Source organism: Lycorma delicatula, chromosome 4 (genome assembly GCF_047948215.1).
Source record: "Lycorma delicatula isolate Av1 chromosome 4, ASM4794821v1, whole genome shotgun sequence".
NCBI lineage: Eukaryota > Metazoa > Arthropoda > Insecta > Hemiptera > Fulgoridae > Lycorma > Lycorma delicatula.
Window position 1 is genome coordinate 211,971,727 of NC_134458.1, and position 19,342 is coordinate 211,991,068.

Consider the following 19,342-nt stretch of genomic DNA (forward strand, 5'->3'; position numbering starts at 1 on the left):
CTAGAAATTAAACACTGGAGAGATAACAACTGGCTCTCCATTGAGCAGGACTTGTGAAGTGAAATGGTCTTGTAGATGAGAAAAGATTACACATTTTGTTTTCTCTAGTGCAAATGGTGATTTTGGACCAAGTTTCACAGCGAGATATATTATTCTGTAGTAGTCACTCAGCTGTAGCTTTTGAATAAGTTGCGATATATATGGCAAAATCATTAACAAATACAGAACATGAAACAGGTGGTTGCACACATTTAGTAATACTGTTGATGGCTATAGTAAACAAGGTGGCACTTAATACACTTCCTTGAGGCACTCCATTCTCCAAGGTGACACTACTCTACACAGAATCTCCAACACGAACACGGAATGAATGGTCATTTAGGAAATTCCTAATAAAGGCAAGCATATTACCCATGACTCTCCATTCTTTAAGGGTATTTAGAATACCTCATCGCCAGGCTGTGTCATATGTCCTCCTGATGTCAAAGAAAATAGTGACAAGTTGCTGGCAAAACAGAAAGGGATTTTGGATAGCTGTTTCCAGTGAAACCAGATGAATACAAGATCGTCCTTGGTGGAAAACACATTGTTCTGGAGAAATCAGAGTGTGCTTCTCTAAATACCATGTGAGCCTTTGGTTCACCATTCTCTCCATCACGCCGCACAAATCACTCGTCAAGGAGATAAGTCGGTAGTCTGAGAAGCATGCTTCATTTCTATCAGGTTTGTGTACTGGTATGGCAATTGCTTCTGACCAGATGGATGGAAAGACTTGTGTGGAGAACAAACCATAATGTAAACATAGTAAATAATGAAAGGCTGAAATGGGAAGGTTTGAAAGCATACTGAAACAGATGTTATCAGGTCCAAGGGAGGTGTCATGTGAGTTTTTTAATGTATATGACAACTCATTGATTGTAAAGGGAGTATTTAATTCGCTGAACGAATCACCAATTTTTTAACAGTATTTTTTCCATTTATATTTTATATCTCTGAAATTCATTAGTATATGATGAAGTTAGCGACAACGAAAGTAAACAATCAGCCAAGTTAGTTGTGACTGCAGAAGGTGACATAGAGTTCTCATTCATGAATAAGGCCGAGGATAGATTTTTTGTGGGATCCACAAACTGCACGAAGTTCTCTCCACATAGCACATGTGGAAGTAGTGAGTAAGATGATGTCTACATGACTTTCTCCTAGATTGTATGAATACATGACGACATTCCACTCTAGCACGACATAAATTTATATGTTCATTTGTAGGTCTACGGTTAAATTTACACAGAGGCTGCCTTCATTTATACATTGCGTTTTGGCAATAATCATTCCACCAGGAAATGGAGGGACACCTTGGATTTCCTGATGTTTGCAGAATGAATCTAAAGGGAGGTAAAACAGAAAAGTTGATGTAGGGCATCAGCACTATCATATTGTGATGGGAAGGCTTTATGGTAACTGTTCCAATTTGCTCTTTCAACAATCCATCTCCGTGGTCTTTTATTCACCACATGGTCACCACCAAGCAATGATAATGGATTTATGATCGCTGCCGCGATGACACGGCAGCAATCATAAACCCATTAAGTCATCAGAAACAGGCCAATAATACAAGGGAGTAAACTTGGTGAGTATAAGGAGAAGTCAATATCTTGGATAAATTACCAGTTAATGACGACATAAGTGTACATGATCCGTCAATCAGTAGACAGAGGTCCAAGTCCTCTCTCATTCCGTTTATGATATTTCCTTGAGGGGAACAGATTGTTGAGCACCATGAAATATGGTGGACATTAAAATCTCCTGCTGTTAATGATGGAGATGGTATTTAGACAAGGAGATTTTGCATATCTAATGTATGAAACTCTGAGTTCAGTGAGAGATATAGATTGCAGATGTGTAATTTGAATGGGACAGAGATATGGTGACTGCAAAGAAGTGAGTGGCTAGTGGTATCCTTATAGCCGATACCCTGCATGAAGATAGCAATCCCACCACTTTCTCTACTATCAACGAGATAGTCATATCTCTCACAGAAATAGCCTCTGGAGCTTACTGCATCTTGCTGCAGATGTGTTTCCTGGAAGCACGTTACTAAAGGTTCTTGTGCACATATCAATACCTTAACATCTTCAATCAGGGAACAAACACCTCGAACGTTCCACTGGATAATTTTCATAGATGGAAGTAACTATAGATATAGAATTACAATATATAAAATTTATTTATAGGTGATTCTGATTTTCTGTGAAAATAACACTGAACACAAATTATTTGTTCAATATTATTCAGTTTTTCTTTCTTGTGTTTATAACTTTTACGAAGTGCTTGGCTTCTTTGGGCACTTCATCCCCTATCATATCCTCGAGGAGACCTCAAAATGGTGGTGGGGATTTGAAAGCCTATGAAGCCAGAGATAACATACCAGGCGTTGATTTTTTGATAGATCTCTTTAAAGGGCTGCAGTAAGTGTAGTGATTAAAGGGGTTTTCGGTCACCACTGTCATCGTTTCCAATAATAATACCTTTTTTCTTATCTATACTCTTACTTAGCTCTGAAATAGTAGTTGAGTGAAGCAACTTGATAAGATAAAATCTGAACGAGCTGTTTTAATTCACTCCAGGTTCCACACTGTTTATTATCTGCATTCGCAGGGGCTTGGCTTTATGTAGCGGAAGCAAAAGATACGTCAGATTTAACTAGGTTCCAAGAGTTCAGTGTCGTTTTGTGCAGCTGGAAACAATAATTTCTACTTGGTACAACTTTGAGAATTGCTTTTTCTTCTTTAAAAATTGGGCAATCTCTTGAGCAAGCAGAATGCAATCCTCTGCAGTTAATACATTTTTCTTCCTCCTGACAGTCAGTGTCTTTGTGGCCTTCTATAGCACATCTTGTACATATTGCACTGTTCGGGTAAGAAGTTGTGGTATGACCATACCTTTGAGACTGGGGGAGCATCGCCATAGGTTAAGGATGAATGGTCATATTCTAACTGGCAGGTATCCTTCTTTAATTTTCTCCAGTGTTGTGGTTGAAGGTTAAAATAAGGGAGGAAGTAGGTTCTTCCATCTCAACCTGATGTTTCATTCTCTTCACCTCTATAACACCTTGGGGACGAAGCTCTTCAGCGATTTCGCTAACATCCATCTCAAGAAGATCCCAGTAAAAAAATACTCCTCGGTTAGCATTCAGGGTTTTATGACATACCATACTAACACTTATACCGCCCATATTGGTTATACGTAAGAGCGATCAAATCTGCTCATCACTGAAAGTCTCTATTAGTATTGATCTTTCTCCCAGTTTTCTTTCGTTCTTGGGGGAGCCACTTGAACCAGTTACTACCTTACAGATTAAGAAAGGTGAAACCTTATGAAGGTCCTTATTATTGTGTACAACTATAAATCTGACATTTGCGTATTTCAGGAGTGATTTACCACCATTTAAATTATTTACCTCGGGACAAATCAAACAAAGCAGACTAAGGTCTTTTCAGAAGACTAATATTGGTGGTTTTTACAGGTGGACCACCAACCATCACAGGGTTTATCTGTGGAGTACTAATTTTGGTTCCATGAGTACTGGGGAAATATAGGATCACATCTACAGAGCCAACGTGTATAGAGGCTAGAGCTAAATACAACTGGGATTGCCCAAGTGGCCAGAGGACATCAATTAGAACTCACTATAAAGAACCATCCACCCATCGGCACAACAGCTTCCACCGTGGGTTACGGTTGCGTTTTGTTAGGGGGTCATAACACCACCAAGTGTAAATGTACTAAGGAACAGTGTAGGATGTTGTTGTGTAGTTGTGTAAGGGTATATGTTGTAATCGGTGTAGCGTATGTGTATAGTATAAAGTGTTCTGCAGCTCTGTGTGTAATGGGAAAACAAGCTGCAGAGGCTAGACCTGTGGGGGAGACCAACCTCAAATTCTTAAAGAACAAGACTCCTCGTCGGGGAAAAGAATTTGAATTATGATAAACTTTGCCACTTCTTTAAAATGTATAATAGTTTCCCAAATCCTCTATCAACTGATAAGACTGATAGCCTGGTACTAAGAATATACACTGCAAAACAGTAAAATACACATCAATAGACAGAATAAGATTATCTTAAAGATTAATCAATTCTCATTATAAAATACAAAAAAAAAAAAAATAAATAAAAACAGAATCTTTTTTTTAATAAACACAAACCTGATTACTAGAATATTCAGGAAGCTTATCCGGAGCACAAGGCATTACAGTATGATGATCATTAGAATCTCCTAAACAAACCCAAGTCAATTTAATGCTCAATTTTAAGTTTGGCAAATGTAATAAACGACAATCATCATATTTTGATGCCGTTCTAACATAAACATCAAGGTCACCTTTGAATACCACTTTAGCTGGAAAAAAAAAATTAAATATATTTTTTGTTAAATAATAATTAAAATTAAATTAAACAGTAGGACACAAAGACAAATAAATATTAAACAATTACTGAAATCAGCAAATTATGCTCAAAAACAGTTTACAAATAAAAATTTTTTACTAAAATCAAATTTATGACCAAAATGCAAAAAAAAAACTTGTGTATTTTAACTATATATTCCCACTATGCTCTATTGAATTTTAAACTCCACATCTGTCTGATGCAAGATATTATTTCCCACAGAATAATAATATGCAAAATATAGTAAAATTTATTTACTTCATCACTTTTAAATTTATCACCCATTTGACTGAATGTCAGTTTTCTAACTGTAGATTTACATGAAAAGTGAAAAACATGTGTTCTACATCACTTAACCTTAATTTTTATTTACAACTTCTTAAGATTTCTTTCTTTCATTCTTTTAGTGATAACAAATACCATATAAAAAGTAACACTGAGTATTATTGTTTACGTATTGAATACTTTATCATTTATAAAATGACAATGAGGATAGTTTAGAGTGAAAACAAAATAATATCCTTTGTTTATAATGGCTTGTATAATTAAACACTACTTCATGCTAATTAAAAGAAATACACACCTAAAACTGCAAATGCCAATGTTATACCAGTGTTATACCCACTTGGGTATAACACTGGTAACACAGGTTGGGTATGTTATACCCAACCTTTAACCGAGCTTGAGCCACCTAAGAATTAAAAATTTTTTGGCGAGTTAAAATATATTTTGCTTCTAATATTTCAATTTAAAACGTACATAGTGCACAAAAAATTGCAATATGTTAAAGAAAATGCGTAATTTATTAGGAATTCAAATACACACTAAATATAAGAAAAAAATATTTTAATGTGAAACCTGACACTGCATTTCTTCTGCCAGTTTCTTGTGCTCTGGTACATATGATGTGATAGCTAAATTCATGCAGTCATTCAAATGTTCATTAGTTATCCTGGACCTGAACGTTTATTTTAGCAAGTTCATTGTTGAAAAACTACTTTGGCAAAGTTAAATTGATTCAAAGCACGAGTGTAGCCTTTGAAAAGTTTCTTTTAAGAGTAGATATTTTTTCTCATCTACAAGTATCCAAAAATCTGTTTAATTATTTCCATTTCTAAATCAGTAGCATTTTTATTTATCATATTTGCATTTGTTGCGATATTTCAGAAATATTAGTATCAACAAATAGATTTAAAATGAATGAAACAATTGGCTAAATTTTACAAAAATCAGAAAATCTAATTTCAAAATTATATTTAAGTTCAGTGAGAGATTCAGAATATTTATTTGTATAAATTTTCTTAACGTAGTACTCCAAATTTGTAAAGTGACCAGTTTCATTCCTTTATTAGGGCTATTCATAAATTTAATTTTGATTTAAACGCACTGGTACTTCCTATTAATTCAATAATAGTTTTTTTTTTCTTTTCCATGAAGTTCAAGATTGGGTATATTCATTTTATTCATGTCTATAAGAAAGTCTAGATCAGATAACCAGCTATGATCACTAAGTTCTACATAATATTTGTTTCTAGATTCTACAAACTGTTTTATCTCTGCAAGAAGCTCTAAAAATTATTGCAGGAATTTTCCCTTACTAAGCAATTTACTTTTAGAATGCAACATTAAAGTTCCATACTCAGCATCGAGTTCATCGGTCAGTTTTTTGAATAATCTACTCTGAAGTAGTCTGCCATGAATAGAATTCACAATTTCTAGAACAACTTTCATGACGTCTTCATAATGCAGGACTTTTGTAAATAATACCTGTTGATGTTTGATGCAGTGGTAGTGAAAGAGATTTGAAAACTCAGCACTGTTCTTGCAAAACGTGATGAAGCCAACAGCAGAACCAACCACGGCAGGTGCACAGTCTGTTGTTGTGGACACATGTTTTTGAAGCGGAAGATTAATTTGTATAATGTGGTGTTAAATAACTTGGTATATGTCCTACCCACGTGTATTCCTTTTAATGGCAAAACTGGCAATATAACTTCCTTTGCTGAGCAATCGTTAAAAACCATCCTTACAAAAACATTTATTTGAGTTACATTGCAGGTATTTGTTGATTTTATCACACTGTAAACTTAGAAAAACACAATTTTTAATCAACTTTTAGTTGTGCTCTGATATTCTCAGACACTACTTCTACTCTATGAGTGACTGAATTTCTGGATAACTGAACTTCTTGGATAGCTAACATAATTTCATTCTTATTTTTAAATTCTTGATATAATATCTCTGATGCAGCAAGCATTGATTCTTTAATTATGTTGCCATCCTCAAAAGGTGTTTTGTGCATTGCAAGTATATGTGTAGTCTTAAATGATGCAATCATAGCAGCTTTCATTTTATTCACGGACCTGGTAAACAACGATTGTTTGGCAACTAATGTGGTTCTCATTTCTTTCAATTTAGATTTTTATAAACTGCTGTTAGGAGGATATTCAGTATCATATTTTTTTATGAACTGTTATGAAATGTTGTTCTCTGTTGTATTTTTTCTCAACAGTAACTGTTGAACCACAAATCAAACAAATACATTTGTTCTTAAAATAAATAAAAAAATATTTCTTCCCATTCCTCGTGAAAATTATAGTTGCATACACGTTTTTCTTTTTTTCTGGTTCCTGTGCCGACATGATTAAGGTAATCACAAAATAACTGCTTATATATAATAACGACTAATGTTATGATAAATAGAAACAAATATTTTTATACCTGGATGAAACCACTTATTACTTCATGCACAACTTCTGATAAATAAAAGTTCTGTATATACAAATATTACAAAATAATTCAACAAACCTACCTTGCTGCACTCTCAGTAGCTACTGGCCAGCATCAGCGCACAGCCACTATAAACTGAGATACACCAGCAAATCTCAAAGAGTGCTTTGGGTGATGCCGTTTCCAAAAGAAAATATTCCTGGTCAGTGGCATAATAATTTAATAAAACCGAAAAACTTTACAAATAATTGACCAAATTAATACCTGTAATTAATGTCTTTTTTCTTTCTATACATTAAAATAAAAAAAAATGTCTGAGAAACTGTGGCCATTAACTGCGATATTGTAGTTTATAGAGCAAATAAATTTTAGACATATCATACCAGAGTTGATAAAATGAGCTACATCAAAAGTTGCTGCGAGCCAACCATGGCTTGCAAGCTAGAGTAGGCACCCCCCTGTTATACCAATGCTAGCTAAGAAATCTTAGGTGACATTTAGAAATATTCATTAAACAACTACTGAGGAAAATGGTAGCAAGTTTTGACTGGTAAATAATGTAATGTATAGAGAAGTAGATCAAATGCTCATGAAATGCTTTTCATTATGGTACAAGAAAAAAAAGAAACAAAACTGTAGTTAACAGTACCACAACATACTTAGTATCACAGTACATTGCCACAGAAAATGAAAATAACTTTTTATTCTAAAAGAAAACAACAGACTTCTTTAAAAAATAAAAACTGATAAATTTAAAAAAAGTAAGTAAAACACTAATTTACTTTTTGTTATTATTTTAGTATTATAATTTTAGTATTTAATTTAGTATTTAGTATTATAATACTAAAATAATACATACTTCATAAGTTCTTTTTAATATGTAAACAAGTTTTACTTAATTTAAAATTTTTATAAAACAATTTTGACCTTCGTTTTCTTTGGTTAAAATAAATAAAAAATCATGAAACATCAATACCTTTCTTCTATACCAATGTAAACTTATATATAATTTTATGTTTCTTTATAATAATTATTTGGTTAAATTATCAATATTTGAGGTTTTTAAAATGTACTTAAGGAATAATTTATATTCATAATTTCTAGTCATAATTTTCCCATTTTTCCACTACTGAGGCCCCTCATTTATAGAGGTTCTACTGCAGTTCTGTTTTTCAATAAAATATATTTAAAATTCTCAAGGAGAAACAAGCAAATAACAGGTGTCTCAAAAAGGATACAACCCTAAGATTAAGAAGGTAGAAGTCATGCATAGGTAAATTTTACTTCTCCCTACCTGTCAGTTAGCAACACTATACTTGAGGTTAAAAGCTTGTAACAGATGAAATGTTCTTCTTGTGCACTATTGCGATACCAGTATAAATTCGTCTCTAATGTGTTAACGACATCATTTTCCAAGGACGAATGTGTATTTATTATTGAGTATACAAATCTTACAAATGAGTGATAGACAAGTTTCGGATAAAATTTCCCAATTCTTCAGTTCCTAATAAGTCAACAATATCGCGTTTGATTAATAAATTTTGTGAGACCAGGAGTGTACATGATTGGAAAAGCACAGGTCAAGCATCACTGTTAACAGTAGAAGTTCTGGAGGCTGTGAAAGAATGTTTGACTCACTTGCCCAGAAGATTGCTCAGAATGTTATTTTCACAGCCTTGGCTTTCACTATCTATAGCTTTTAGGTTTACTTAAAAATTACAACTGCTTGCTTATCGCATCAGTGTTGTTCAAGAACTGAAAGATATAGAACATGGAAAATGTTTACAGTATTGTCATTGGTTTTGTTTTGTTCATGACAACAGTATTGAAAATCTGTATCATGTTTATTTCAGCACGATGAGGCACAGTTTCACTCAGATGGCTACATTAATAGCCAAAACTGTCAGATATGGAGCACTGAAAATCCTCATGCATTTCATGAACAACCATTACACACATATAAAATTTGTGTTTAGTGTGCAATCTCCCGGCATCATGTAATATGGCCTTTATTTTTTGACAAATCTGTAGATGGTATGGTTTATTGCAACTAATCGAATAATTAATTGCTGCGTTAGATTTATACGATTGAGAATGTTGGTTCCAGCAGGATAACGCAACACGTGATACTGCTAATGAAACGCTAGATATGTTACGGGAATTTTTTGGCCATCATTTGATATGAAAAGGGTTGTGTCTTCCAAGATCTCTAGATCTTACATCAGCAGACTTTTCCTCTGGGAGTATTTAAAAAGTGTAGTTTTTAGAAACAATCCTCATACACTTGACAAATTGAAGGCTAACAAAGTGAAAGTGAGATTTCAAAAATTAATGAGGAAACATTACAAAAAGTGGCTGCAAGTGTTATGAAACGTGTACGAACCTGCATTAGGATCACAGGAAATCATTTTGAACATCTATTGTAAAGTTATTAAAGGTAATTTGGATATTGTTGTATAAGTACTCTATTTAACATTAAAATGTTTATAATAAATTCAAGTCATCAAACAAAGGGGTTGCATCCTTTTTGAACACCTGTTACTTTCTTTTAAAATAGCCACAATACACACTGTAATTTTAAAATTAATCCTAAAAATCAAAAGAATATGAAAGATTTATTTTAACAAAAATATTTATAATTTTTCTTAAATTAAATCTTTATTAAATTCTCAAGACAGAGAAATTTTATAATAAAAAAATATACATTAACAGTAGGAAAAAAATTATTATTATTATGAGTAATATATTTCTACTCATTAATTTAACAACAAATAAATAATTAATTTAATAATAAAAATAAATGAAAATACCATTAATCCAATCCATTGCAACATTGCTCCACGTAATTTCCATTTCTTCAGTAGTATTGTAAGGATCTAATGACGCATGCAGAAGTACTGTTAACTGTCTAATAAACATAGTTAAACGACCGTGAATTAAGAAACGCATTTTATCCCAAAATGATAATGGGGGGCTAGGATCAAGTGAAGGCCGTGATATTTTTTCAAAACCTGAAATAAAAATAAAACAATTCCATTAAGTAAATGAATAACATTCAATAATTCTATATGTTATAGAATTAATTTCTTAAGTAAGATGGTACTAATTCCAAAATACAAATAGATGATAAACATATTATTAAAGCCATGTTATAAATATAATATTTCATAAACATGATACTCTTAAATTAACCTTTACCAAAGCCTATTAATCCAAAATAGATTTTAACTTTAGAATGAACTGGTTGTCATTGAAACATAGCACTTGCTCAGAAGCCACCAGTAATGTACAATCTCATTACATCTCCATCAGCTACTCATTCTGTTTAGCACTGTTTAATTAGGTGATCAATAAATCATGGAGCCAATCATCATTGCTCCTTCTAACAGGTTAGGTATATATCATGATTAATTCTTTGCAAAGGGCCACTGAGATTCATTAATAATAATTGTGTCATGTTTACAAGCTTTAGAAGTCAATTAAAAAAAAATGGCAAGGATATTTCTGAGGATTTTGTTTTGCTGCACAACAATAATAATTGACCCACACTCAGGTCACATACAAATTGTACTTTCAACTGTTTAACAGGCAGCTTTTAGACCCCCTACAGCCTAAAGGTTTAATTAAGTGACTAACATCTCTCCATCAAGATAAAGGTCTGGCTATTAACTTAGTTATTTGAAACCGATGAAGAACTTATGGATACACTTAATAACCCTTCACCTTCAGGATATGCAGTCAGTTGGTTGCATATTCTGAGGATGGAGTTCTTTGATGAAAGTCTTCTTAAGTTGATGTTCAGTATAATAAGTGTCCCAATGTGAATGGCAAATATATGGAAAAGTAACACATATATCTAGGATAATTTATTATTTAATAAATTTTTAATCTCAACTTACTACTTATTTTCTATTCTCCACTTATTTTCCTATTTGTTTATGCTAATTCATGGACATCAATATCTTCTAAGAATAATAAAATTGAAGATATAACACAGTGAACTGGACATGCACTATTAAATTTGTTCTCTGTTTTACTAATATTTCAACCAATTGGAAATGAGAGAGAGAAAGAGTGTGTGTGTGTGTGTGTGTGTGTGTGTGTGTGTGTGTGTGTGTGTGTGTGTGTGTGTGTGTGTGTGTGTGTGTGTGTGTGTGTGTGTGTGTGAACATCAGAATTACTACTTAAAGAAAGAATGATAGTCCACTTTAAACTAAGGAATATAGGTTTTTAAAATAAGAAATCAATACCTAAATATATGGGAAGTATGGTTAATTGGAATAATATAAAACCTTATTAGTTTGAATAAATTATCCATAGAGATGCTTTTATACATTGAAAATTTTCGATAGTAGAATGCAATGAAGAAAAATAAAATCACAGACACATTAAACCATTGGGAGACCAGTTCTAACACACAGGACTAAAACATGGACTTTAGATAAGAGAATAGTAAAGAAACTTATTATTTTTTAGTTTGTAAATAAGATATAATTTTAAGAGAATAAGAAAATTAATTTTTGTGTCGCTGCAGGAGGTCAGACAGTTCAGGTGAAAAAAGAATGTTGAATTGCAAAAACTGTACAAAAAGATATTTATGGCAGCAGTAATAAGGAATAGAATTGAATTGTTTGGGCATGTGTGAAGGAAACAAGGAAACAGTGAAAAAAGTAAATAAATAAAAAGTATATGAAGGAAACTGAAAGGGAAGCGAGTATAGAGAGGTTCAAGCTACGATAGGGTGTGGAATAAGGAAGGACCTGGAGACGTTTGGAGCCAATGACAATATGGCAAGTGGCAGAGAGGTACAGATGAGATTAAGGAGACAATGAAACAACTTCATTTTGTTTGGTCAGCTAGTTAAGGTAAAATAAAAACAGCATAGGAAAAGTAAAAATTACATTAAAAGATTAGCAAAATTCTATAAAATAGTAAATAAAGTTAATGGTTATACAGGGATGAGAGGAAGAAAATAATAAAATAAATTTAATCTAAATTAAGTGAAAAATGAAACCGAACCTCAAAAATATATATATGAGGTCTGTTTAGAAAAAAACAAACATTTTTAATTATGTGCCAACAGAGATTTTAGTGAAGTGCAGTTGGTAGCATTGTGTTTCGCATAACCTCCTCTGTAAGCACATGTTCTTGGATTGGTGATATCTTTTTTGGTTTTTGTGTTATTGTTATTTTAGTGTAACATGTTCAAGTGTTAGTAGCAATTTTTGTAATGTGCTATGTTCAGGAGCAACGATACAATGTAAAATTTTGTGTGAAACTGGGGAAAACTTTCAAAGAAACGTTTCAACTTTTGAAACAAGCTTACGGAGATGATTTTTTGGGTTGTACGCAATGTTACAAATGGTTTTCATGATTTAATAGTGGTTGTCAGTCAATTGAAGATGACCCTCAGCAAGGAAGGCCTTTGACTTCAACTGATGACACACGTTCAGAAAATCAACGATCTGATGTGTGCAAATCGCTGATTGATTGTCAGAGAACTTGCAGAACAGGTTACCATCTCAATTGGATCATGCCATGACATTTTGACTGAAAAATTGAACACGTACTGAGTGGACATTTGTCAGCAACTTCTTAACAAGCCAATGACGATAAAACATTCATGCAAAGGATCATAACAGGAGACAAGAGCTTGGGTTTATGGCTATGACATCGAGACAAAAGTTAAATCGCAATGGATTGGCAAAGGATCTCCATGTCCCAAGAAAGCCTGTCAGTCTCATTCCAATATCAACGTGATGCTCTCTGTTTTTTCAAATTTTAATGGTATTGTGCATTTTGAATTCTTGCCTTAAGACGAAACACTGAACCGTGCATACTATCAAGGCATTTTACAATGGTTACGTGAAAAAATCCACAAAAAAGACCAGAGTTGTGGTGAGGTAAGTCATGGTTCCTTCATCATGATAATGCATCCACACTCAGCTTTGTCAATTCAACAGTTTTGTGCTAAAAATCAGGTGACTATCCTTCCTCAGCCCCCCTATTTGCCAGACCTGGCTCCTTGTGACTTTTTCTTATTTCTGAAATTAAAATCAGTGATGAAAGGACGCTGTTTTGAGACTAATGATGAAATTAAAGCAAATAAGTCATGGACATAAAGACCATTTCAAATGAAGCTATCCAGGACTGCTTCACAAAGTGGAAATACTGCTGGAAAAAATGTGTGAATAGGAGAAGGGAGCACTTTGAAGGGGACAAGGTCCAATAATCTGTAAAATTAATAATAAAGAATAAAAAAAATAAAGTTCAGTTATTTTTTGAACAGATTTCATACTTAGAAAATTTATTTTTTAAAGGGTTTAGTGAGTGTATCCAATATAGTTAAATATATGACTACTATTATATTTTTAAAAAAGGAAAATGTGATCCTACTTACTTAAATTACATTGTGCAATAACAGGTTCCCAACAAGGACCAAATGCATAACTGAAATGTTCTACTTCACAATTGAAATCATGGTAGAACTTGAGTGATGTCATGCTTCGTTCGATAACAGCTTCACCCCATGGATCTCCAAGCTGAATTGTAACACCCCTTTTTGCTATGAAAAAAATAATTGACAAATGAAAAAAGAAAGTATCTTTAAAAAAAAAAATAACACAAATATTATTATCTAATTAAACCAAATATATGGGGGACATTCAATAATTAAAGAGACAAATTGATGTAGGGAAAAACACTGTGTATTTTTACAAAATGTCACTTTTACTACTTCTCAACATAATCCCCACCAATATTAATACACTTGTTCCAATCATGAACTAGTTTTTTATACCTGATGCAAAGAAGTCTTTGTCTTGTTTGAGCCACTTTCCCACAAATTCTTTGACCTCGTTGTTGCTGAACTTTTTTCCATGTAATGCTTGCTTAAGTGGACCAAACAAATAAGAATCCAAAGAAGCCAAATCTGGACTGTAGGGAGGATGTGGTAGTATCTCCCAACCCATTTTTCCAATGATTTCACAGGTCAGCTGGGCGGTGTGAGAGCGAGAGCATTGTCATGTAGCAATATCACACCTTTTCTTCGAGATCCATGACGTTTATCTCTCATCGCTGGATTTACTTTTTTCATCAGCATGTCTGAGTAGTAGACACTGTTTACTGTACGCTGATTTCACAAATAATCAGAAAAGACAACACCTTGGGCATCCCAGAAGACGGTCAACATGACTTTTTCTGCTGATGCTTGCGTTCTGAATTTTTTTTCGGACAGGTGAGCTGGTGTACTCCATTCCATGCTTTGTCTTTTGGACTCTGGTTCAAAATGGTGAATCCAAGTTTCATCACACATTAAAATCTTGATTAAAAAAGGGTCACCTTCCCTTTCATAGTGTTCTATCAAGTCTGTACATACTTTGAGTCTTGTTTCCTTGTGTTGTCGCGTTAACTCTATCAGGACCCACCTTCTTCTTTTTCCTGTTTAGCCTCCAGTAACTACCGTTCAGGATAATACTTCAGAGGATGATATGTATGAGTGTAAATGAAGTGTAGTCTTGTACATTCTCAGTTCGACCATTCCTGAGATGTGTGGTTAATTGAAACCCAACCACCAAAGAACACCGGTATCCACGATCTAGTATTCAAGTCCGTATAAAAATAATTGGCTTTACTAGGGCTTGAACGCTGGAACTCTCGACTTCCAAATCAGCTGATTTGGGAAGACGCGTTCACCACTAGACCAACCCGGTGGGTCATCAGGACCCACCTTGCACATGTTTTTCTGTACTTGAGCTTGTTACCAAAAATGTTATGAACTGTACCAACAATTACTGCAACTGTTTTTGCTATATGTTCAACTGTAATACGTCAGTCTTCACGAATAATGTCGTCAATACGGGTTTCAAGCAAAAGAGTTGACATTTCAACTGGTCGGCCAGGACATTGCGCATCAGACACTGAGGTTCAACCGTTTTTGAACTGTTCTACCCACTTACAAAAATTTCCATGGTTCACACAACTCTCACCATACTATAAAATCATTCAAGAAAAGATTTTAGCCAGTTTTTCACGTTCAGAAAGCAAAAAACAGATCACTGAACAATGTTCAAATAATGTGCAAACTTCAAATGGACATGCCATTGTTAAATGCAATATTGAGTTTATAAACAAAACAATTTTTATCCGTCAGCTGTTCTCAGCTTATCCCAGTGATGCCAACCTAAAGTCATGAAAGTACAAAACTCCTCCTACAAACTGTTTCATTTCTACGTCAATTTGTCTCTTTAGTTATTGAATGTCCCTCGTATAAACATATATCGAGGAGTATTTTTGAAGTAAGAACAATTCTGAAATAAATAAAAAATATTTTTAAATATAAACAAACTTTATTACTTTCATATAAAAACTATATTTATTTACTATTTTTCTACATAGCTGCCTTCAACTTCAGAAACATTTATCATAGCATTTCACTAGCCTATTCAAGAAATTCCACTGCCACCAACTTAAACCACATAATTACACCATTTTTCAATTCATCGTCATCATTAATATTTTTCATTTTGTTAAATATAATTATATATTAGAAAGTACTTTTATTTTAATATCTATCTATGAAATTATATTTATATCAGTAAATATGCTAACTATTAGGTTTTCTTTATTCAGAATAATTTATCAATACTGCTTGTATGGGAGAAAGTTCATCAAGTTATGTAAAAGTTGTTTTGTGTAAAGGTTATTTCAAATATCAAGAATAGTTTGTAATCATTTTAGATTATATTAAATGAATTAAATAAATAACATTTTTAATTGTGCCGAAGAAATATCTACAAGAGTAAAATACGTGCATTAATTATTTTCAAAACTGTTTAAAATAATATTACAGAAATGAATTGTTCTTATATACTGCCTTATTATTTTTCTTATTTTTAATATTATATATAAAAATATATTTATTATTATGAGCATTGGGAGCAGAATGCCAATCACATAAATGTTAAAAGCGGTGAAAAGGAAAAAGTAATGTTAATACAAGGTTTGGCTATTAAATAAGGAGACTGATGTAATTTTTATTTTATTTTAAATTTATACATATTTAGTTATTATCCCCTTCAATTTACACCTCTCCTCTATCCCTACAACGCACCATGCGAATTTCCCATTGTTCGAAACAGTGCTGGAAGTCTTCTTCTGTGAGCTCTTTCATGATGCGTGCCGCCTTTTCTTTAACAGCTTCAACGGTCTGAAATCTAGTTCCTTTTAATCCAGATTTGACTTTGGGGAACAGATAAAAGTCACATGGTGCCAGGTCAGGCAAATAAGGCAGATGGTCTGACACTGGGTTGTTATACTTGGCTAGAAACGTCTTGACAGACAATGCAGTGTGAGCCGGTGCATTGTCCTGATGAAGAACTCATGACTTGTTCTTCCACAATTCAAGTCGTTTTTTTTTTTTCACGGAAGTGAGCAGAGACCTTGAATAAAGACAAGAATAATTAACCGATGGTCAGATCAGATCAGATTACCAATTTTTTCAATATTTTTATCTGTTTTTGCCACGGAAGGGTGATCCAGTCAAACATCATTTTCAACGTCTTCTCAGCCATCTTGGAAACGCTTAAAGCAGTCAAAAACCTGCACACGTGATAAACATTCATTGCCATATATACTTTTTTTAATATAAGATAAGTTTCAGTAGTGGCTTTTCCAAGTTTCATATGAAATTTCATGACAATTTTTTGCTCTAATAAAATACCATTTTTTTCGGCAAAACAAAAAAATAGATGCTATCCAAACGAAGGCATGGCCAGACTAATATGTCTACAGAAACTGTAGTGGCAACAATCGAACAGGAGGCTTCATGCTACACAGATGCTGGTCGAACAAATTTGGTGCATGCACAGTTCTTCTGTAGCAGCATTAGTCTCGTTATTTAATAGCCACACCTCGTATATTAAGTAAATAACTATAATAAGTAAATTATTAGAAAAATAATATTTAAAAAAATGTTTAAAAACTTGCTTATACTTTTTATACATCATACTTTAATCAAATTATTTTCATGCATTGCATGAGTTTAATCAGTAGGTTAATTTGGATTTCAAAAGATAAAATCATACATTGAAATTTTTAATATATTCATAAAATATCAAACAAATTTTCAATCAAACATTAACTATACAAAGTAACAAAATAGTGAAGTTTTTGATTATTGAAATACAACTGTAAATTAACAAAACTCTTTTTTGTCGTATATATACATTTTACAGATTTATCCTCGTACAGGTGGATGTTTGCAAAAGTAATAGTGGAATATTGTATTGTCACCCGGCCTCAGTAACTGTGCAAAATTTCATCAATCTGCAATATCAGGAAGTATGTAAAATTAAGGATGCAAGATTTGAGGACAAACATGAAGAAAAAAAATTGAAAAAATATTGTGAGTTAAAACAAACCAAGTAAAAATGAAGACATTTGTTTGAAGAAAACCTGATGATGATGATGTGGTCAAAATTGTCATTTAATTCTTCCTTCCTTTTTTCCTATTTAGCCTCCGGGAATTACCGTCAGGTATTACTTTAGAGGATTAATGAGGATGTTATGTATGAGTGTAAGTGAAGTGTAGTCTTGTACAGTCTCAGGTCGACCATTTCTGAAGTGGGTGGTTAATTGAAATCCAACCACCAAAGAACACCGGTATCCACGATCTCGTATTCAAATCCGTATAAAAGTAACTGCCTTTACTAGGACTTGAACGCTGGAACTCTCGACTTCCAAATCAGCTGATTAGCGAAGACGCGTTCACCACTAGACCAACCCAGCGGGTAAGTCATTTAATTCTAATTTTGGCAAATGACACAGCTGTGAAATTACTAACCACCTTAGCTGTAGCATTTATATTACAGATTCAACCATTTATGTTATTCTTAATATCTGTGTTTATAATACTTGTTTCTGTATGATACTGGACATTTTCATTTTCTTTTCATTACACTCATATGATACTTTTGTAAAAATAAATACCATTCACATGTCTTTGAATATACTACCAAATCAGCATTTTTCATATGAATTTAACTTTGCTGGATTGCTTATGGTGTTTATTTATGTTCTTTTAGTGTTTATTTTATATATTTAGAAAATCAATTTTTGCATGTTTTGTACATAACTTCTAATTTTTTAATGAAGTCAAATATTATGTGTGAAAATGGCTAAAAACTGAATTGATTGATGATAAAGAGAAAAATCAGACCAACATTTTGCTTGCAATATATACTAAATTATTATTTTTTTTTTTTACTTTAATCTAAATAAAATACAGAACTCATAAAAATCAAATTAGTGTTGGTATTTTACCCAGTTTTTTGATTAGGTTAAAAGCTACTAAGAAATTTTTGGTTTTTGAAATTAACAGAGAAACATCAATGAACAATTGAAGTAATGTTCATCAATTAATAAAATTTAGAATTTTCTGTTGGATTTGATGTGCTATGAAATTAGATGAAAACTGAATTTTCTGATTTAAAAAGGATTGTGTGTGTACGTCCCTTAAAAAGTACTTCCAATTTTAGTACTTTTCCCTGCCACTTACAAGGTTAAAATTCTCTACAGTAATAAGACTTTTGTAAATATATCATTAAAATAATAAAATGTAATCAATGTATGAGTGAAACACTCATTGGCATTTGTATGAATATTTTTAGTAAAATTCATATAATAAATATAGTGATGACAATTACCTCTTCTTGTAGCAACTTGTTCAGCTCCAACAAGCCTGCCCCATAAATGTAGTTGTCCAATATCAAGCCATGGTTGTGGGAAGTCGCGCAACTGGAATTTCCATTCTCTACAACTGGCTGTTACCGATCTACACCACAATGTTACAAACTCTACTCCTTCTTCTGGCCATGGTCTACCACATCCAGTGAAAAAAAAACAAAAAAATTTAATTAATTTTGAAAAATATCCAATTTGAAGGTAGTATAGAGTTACAAAAAGAAGTTTCCAAAAAAAAAAATGTAAATTTTCTTTTGGGAATTATTTTTATTCCCATATGAACAACTTTGTAAGTACATATGCAAAAATGTCAAAAAATAGTTATTTTTTATAAATGTTTACAACAGCATTAACTACCATAACAATTAACCATTAAATGTGATCAAAAAAGAAAATTATTTCCAAACATAACTTACCAGAACAATT

At 32.7% G+C, this 19,342-nt stretch overlaps 1 protein-coding gene across 1 annotated transcript in view; it reads right to left on the reverse strand.

Annotated features, from left to right (window-relative positions):
- Positions 1-19,342, reverse strand: part of hob (bridge-like lipid transfer protein family member hobbit) — a 174,501-nt gene that overhangs the window by 79,484 nt on the left and 75,675 nt on the right. The window contains exons 19-22 of the mRNA XM_075365147.1: positions 18,880-19,052; positions 13,575-13,739; positions 9,985-10,185; positions 4,204-4,397 (exon numbers count right to left, since the gene is read on the reverse strand). Of these exons, the coding sequence (XP_075221262.1) occupies positions 4,204-4,397; positions 9,985-10,185; positions 13,575-13,739; positions 18,880-19,052 (733 nt within the window). The remainder of the gene's footprint in view (positions 1-4,203; positions 4,398-9,984; positions 10,186-13,574; positions 13,740-18,879; positions 19,053-19,342) is intronic.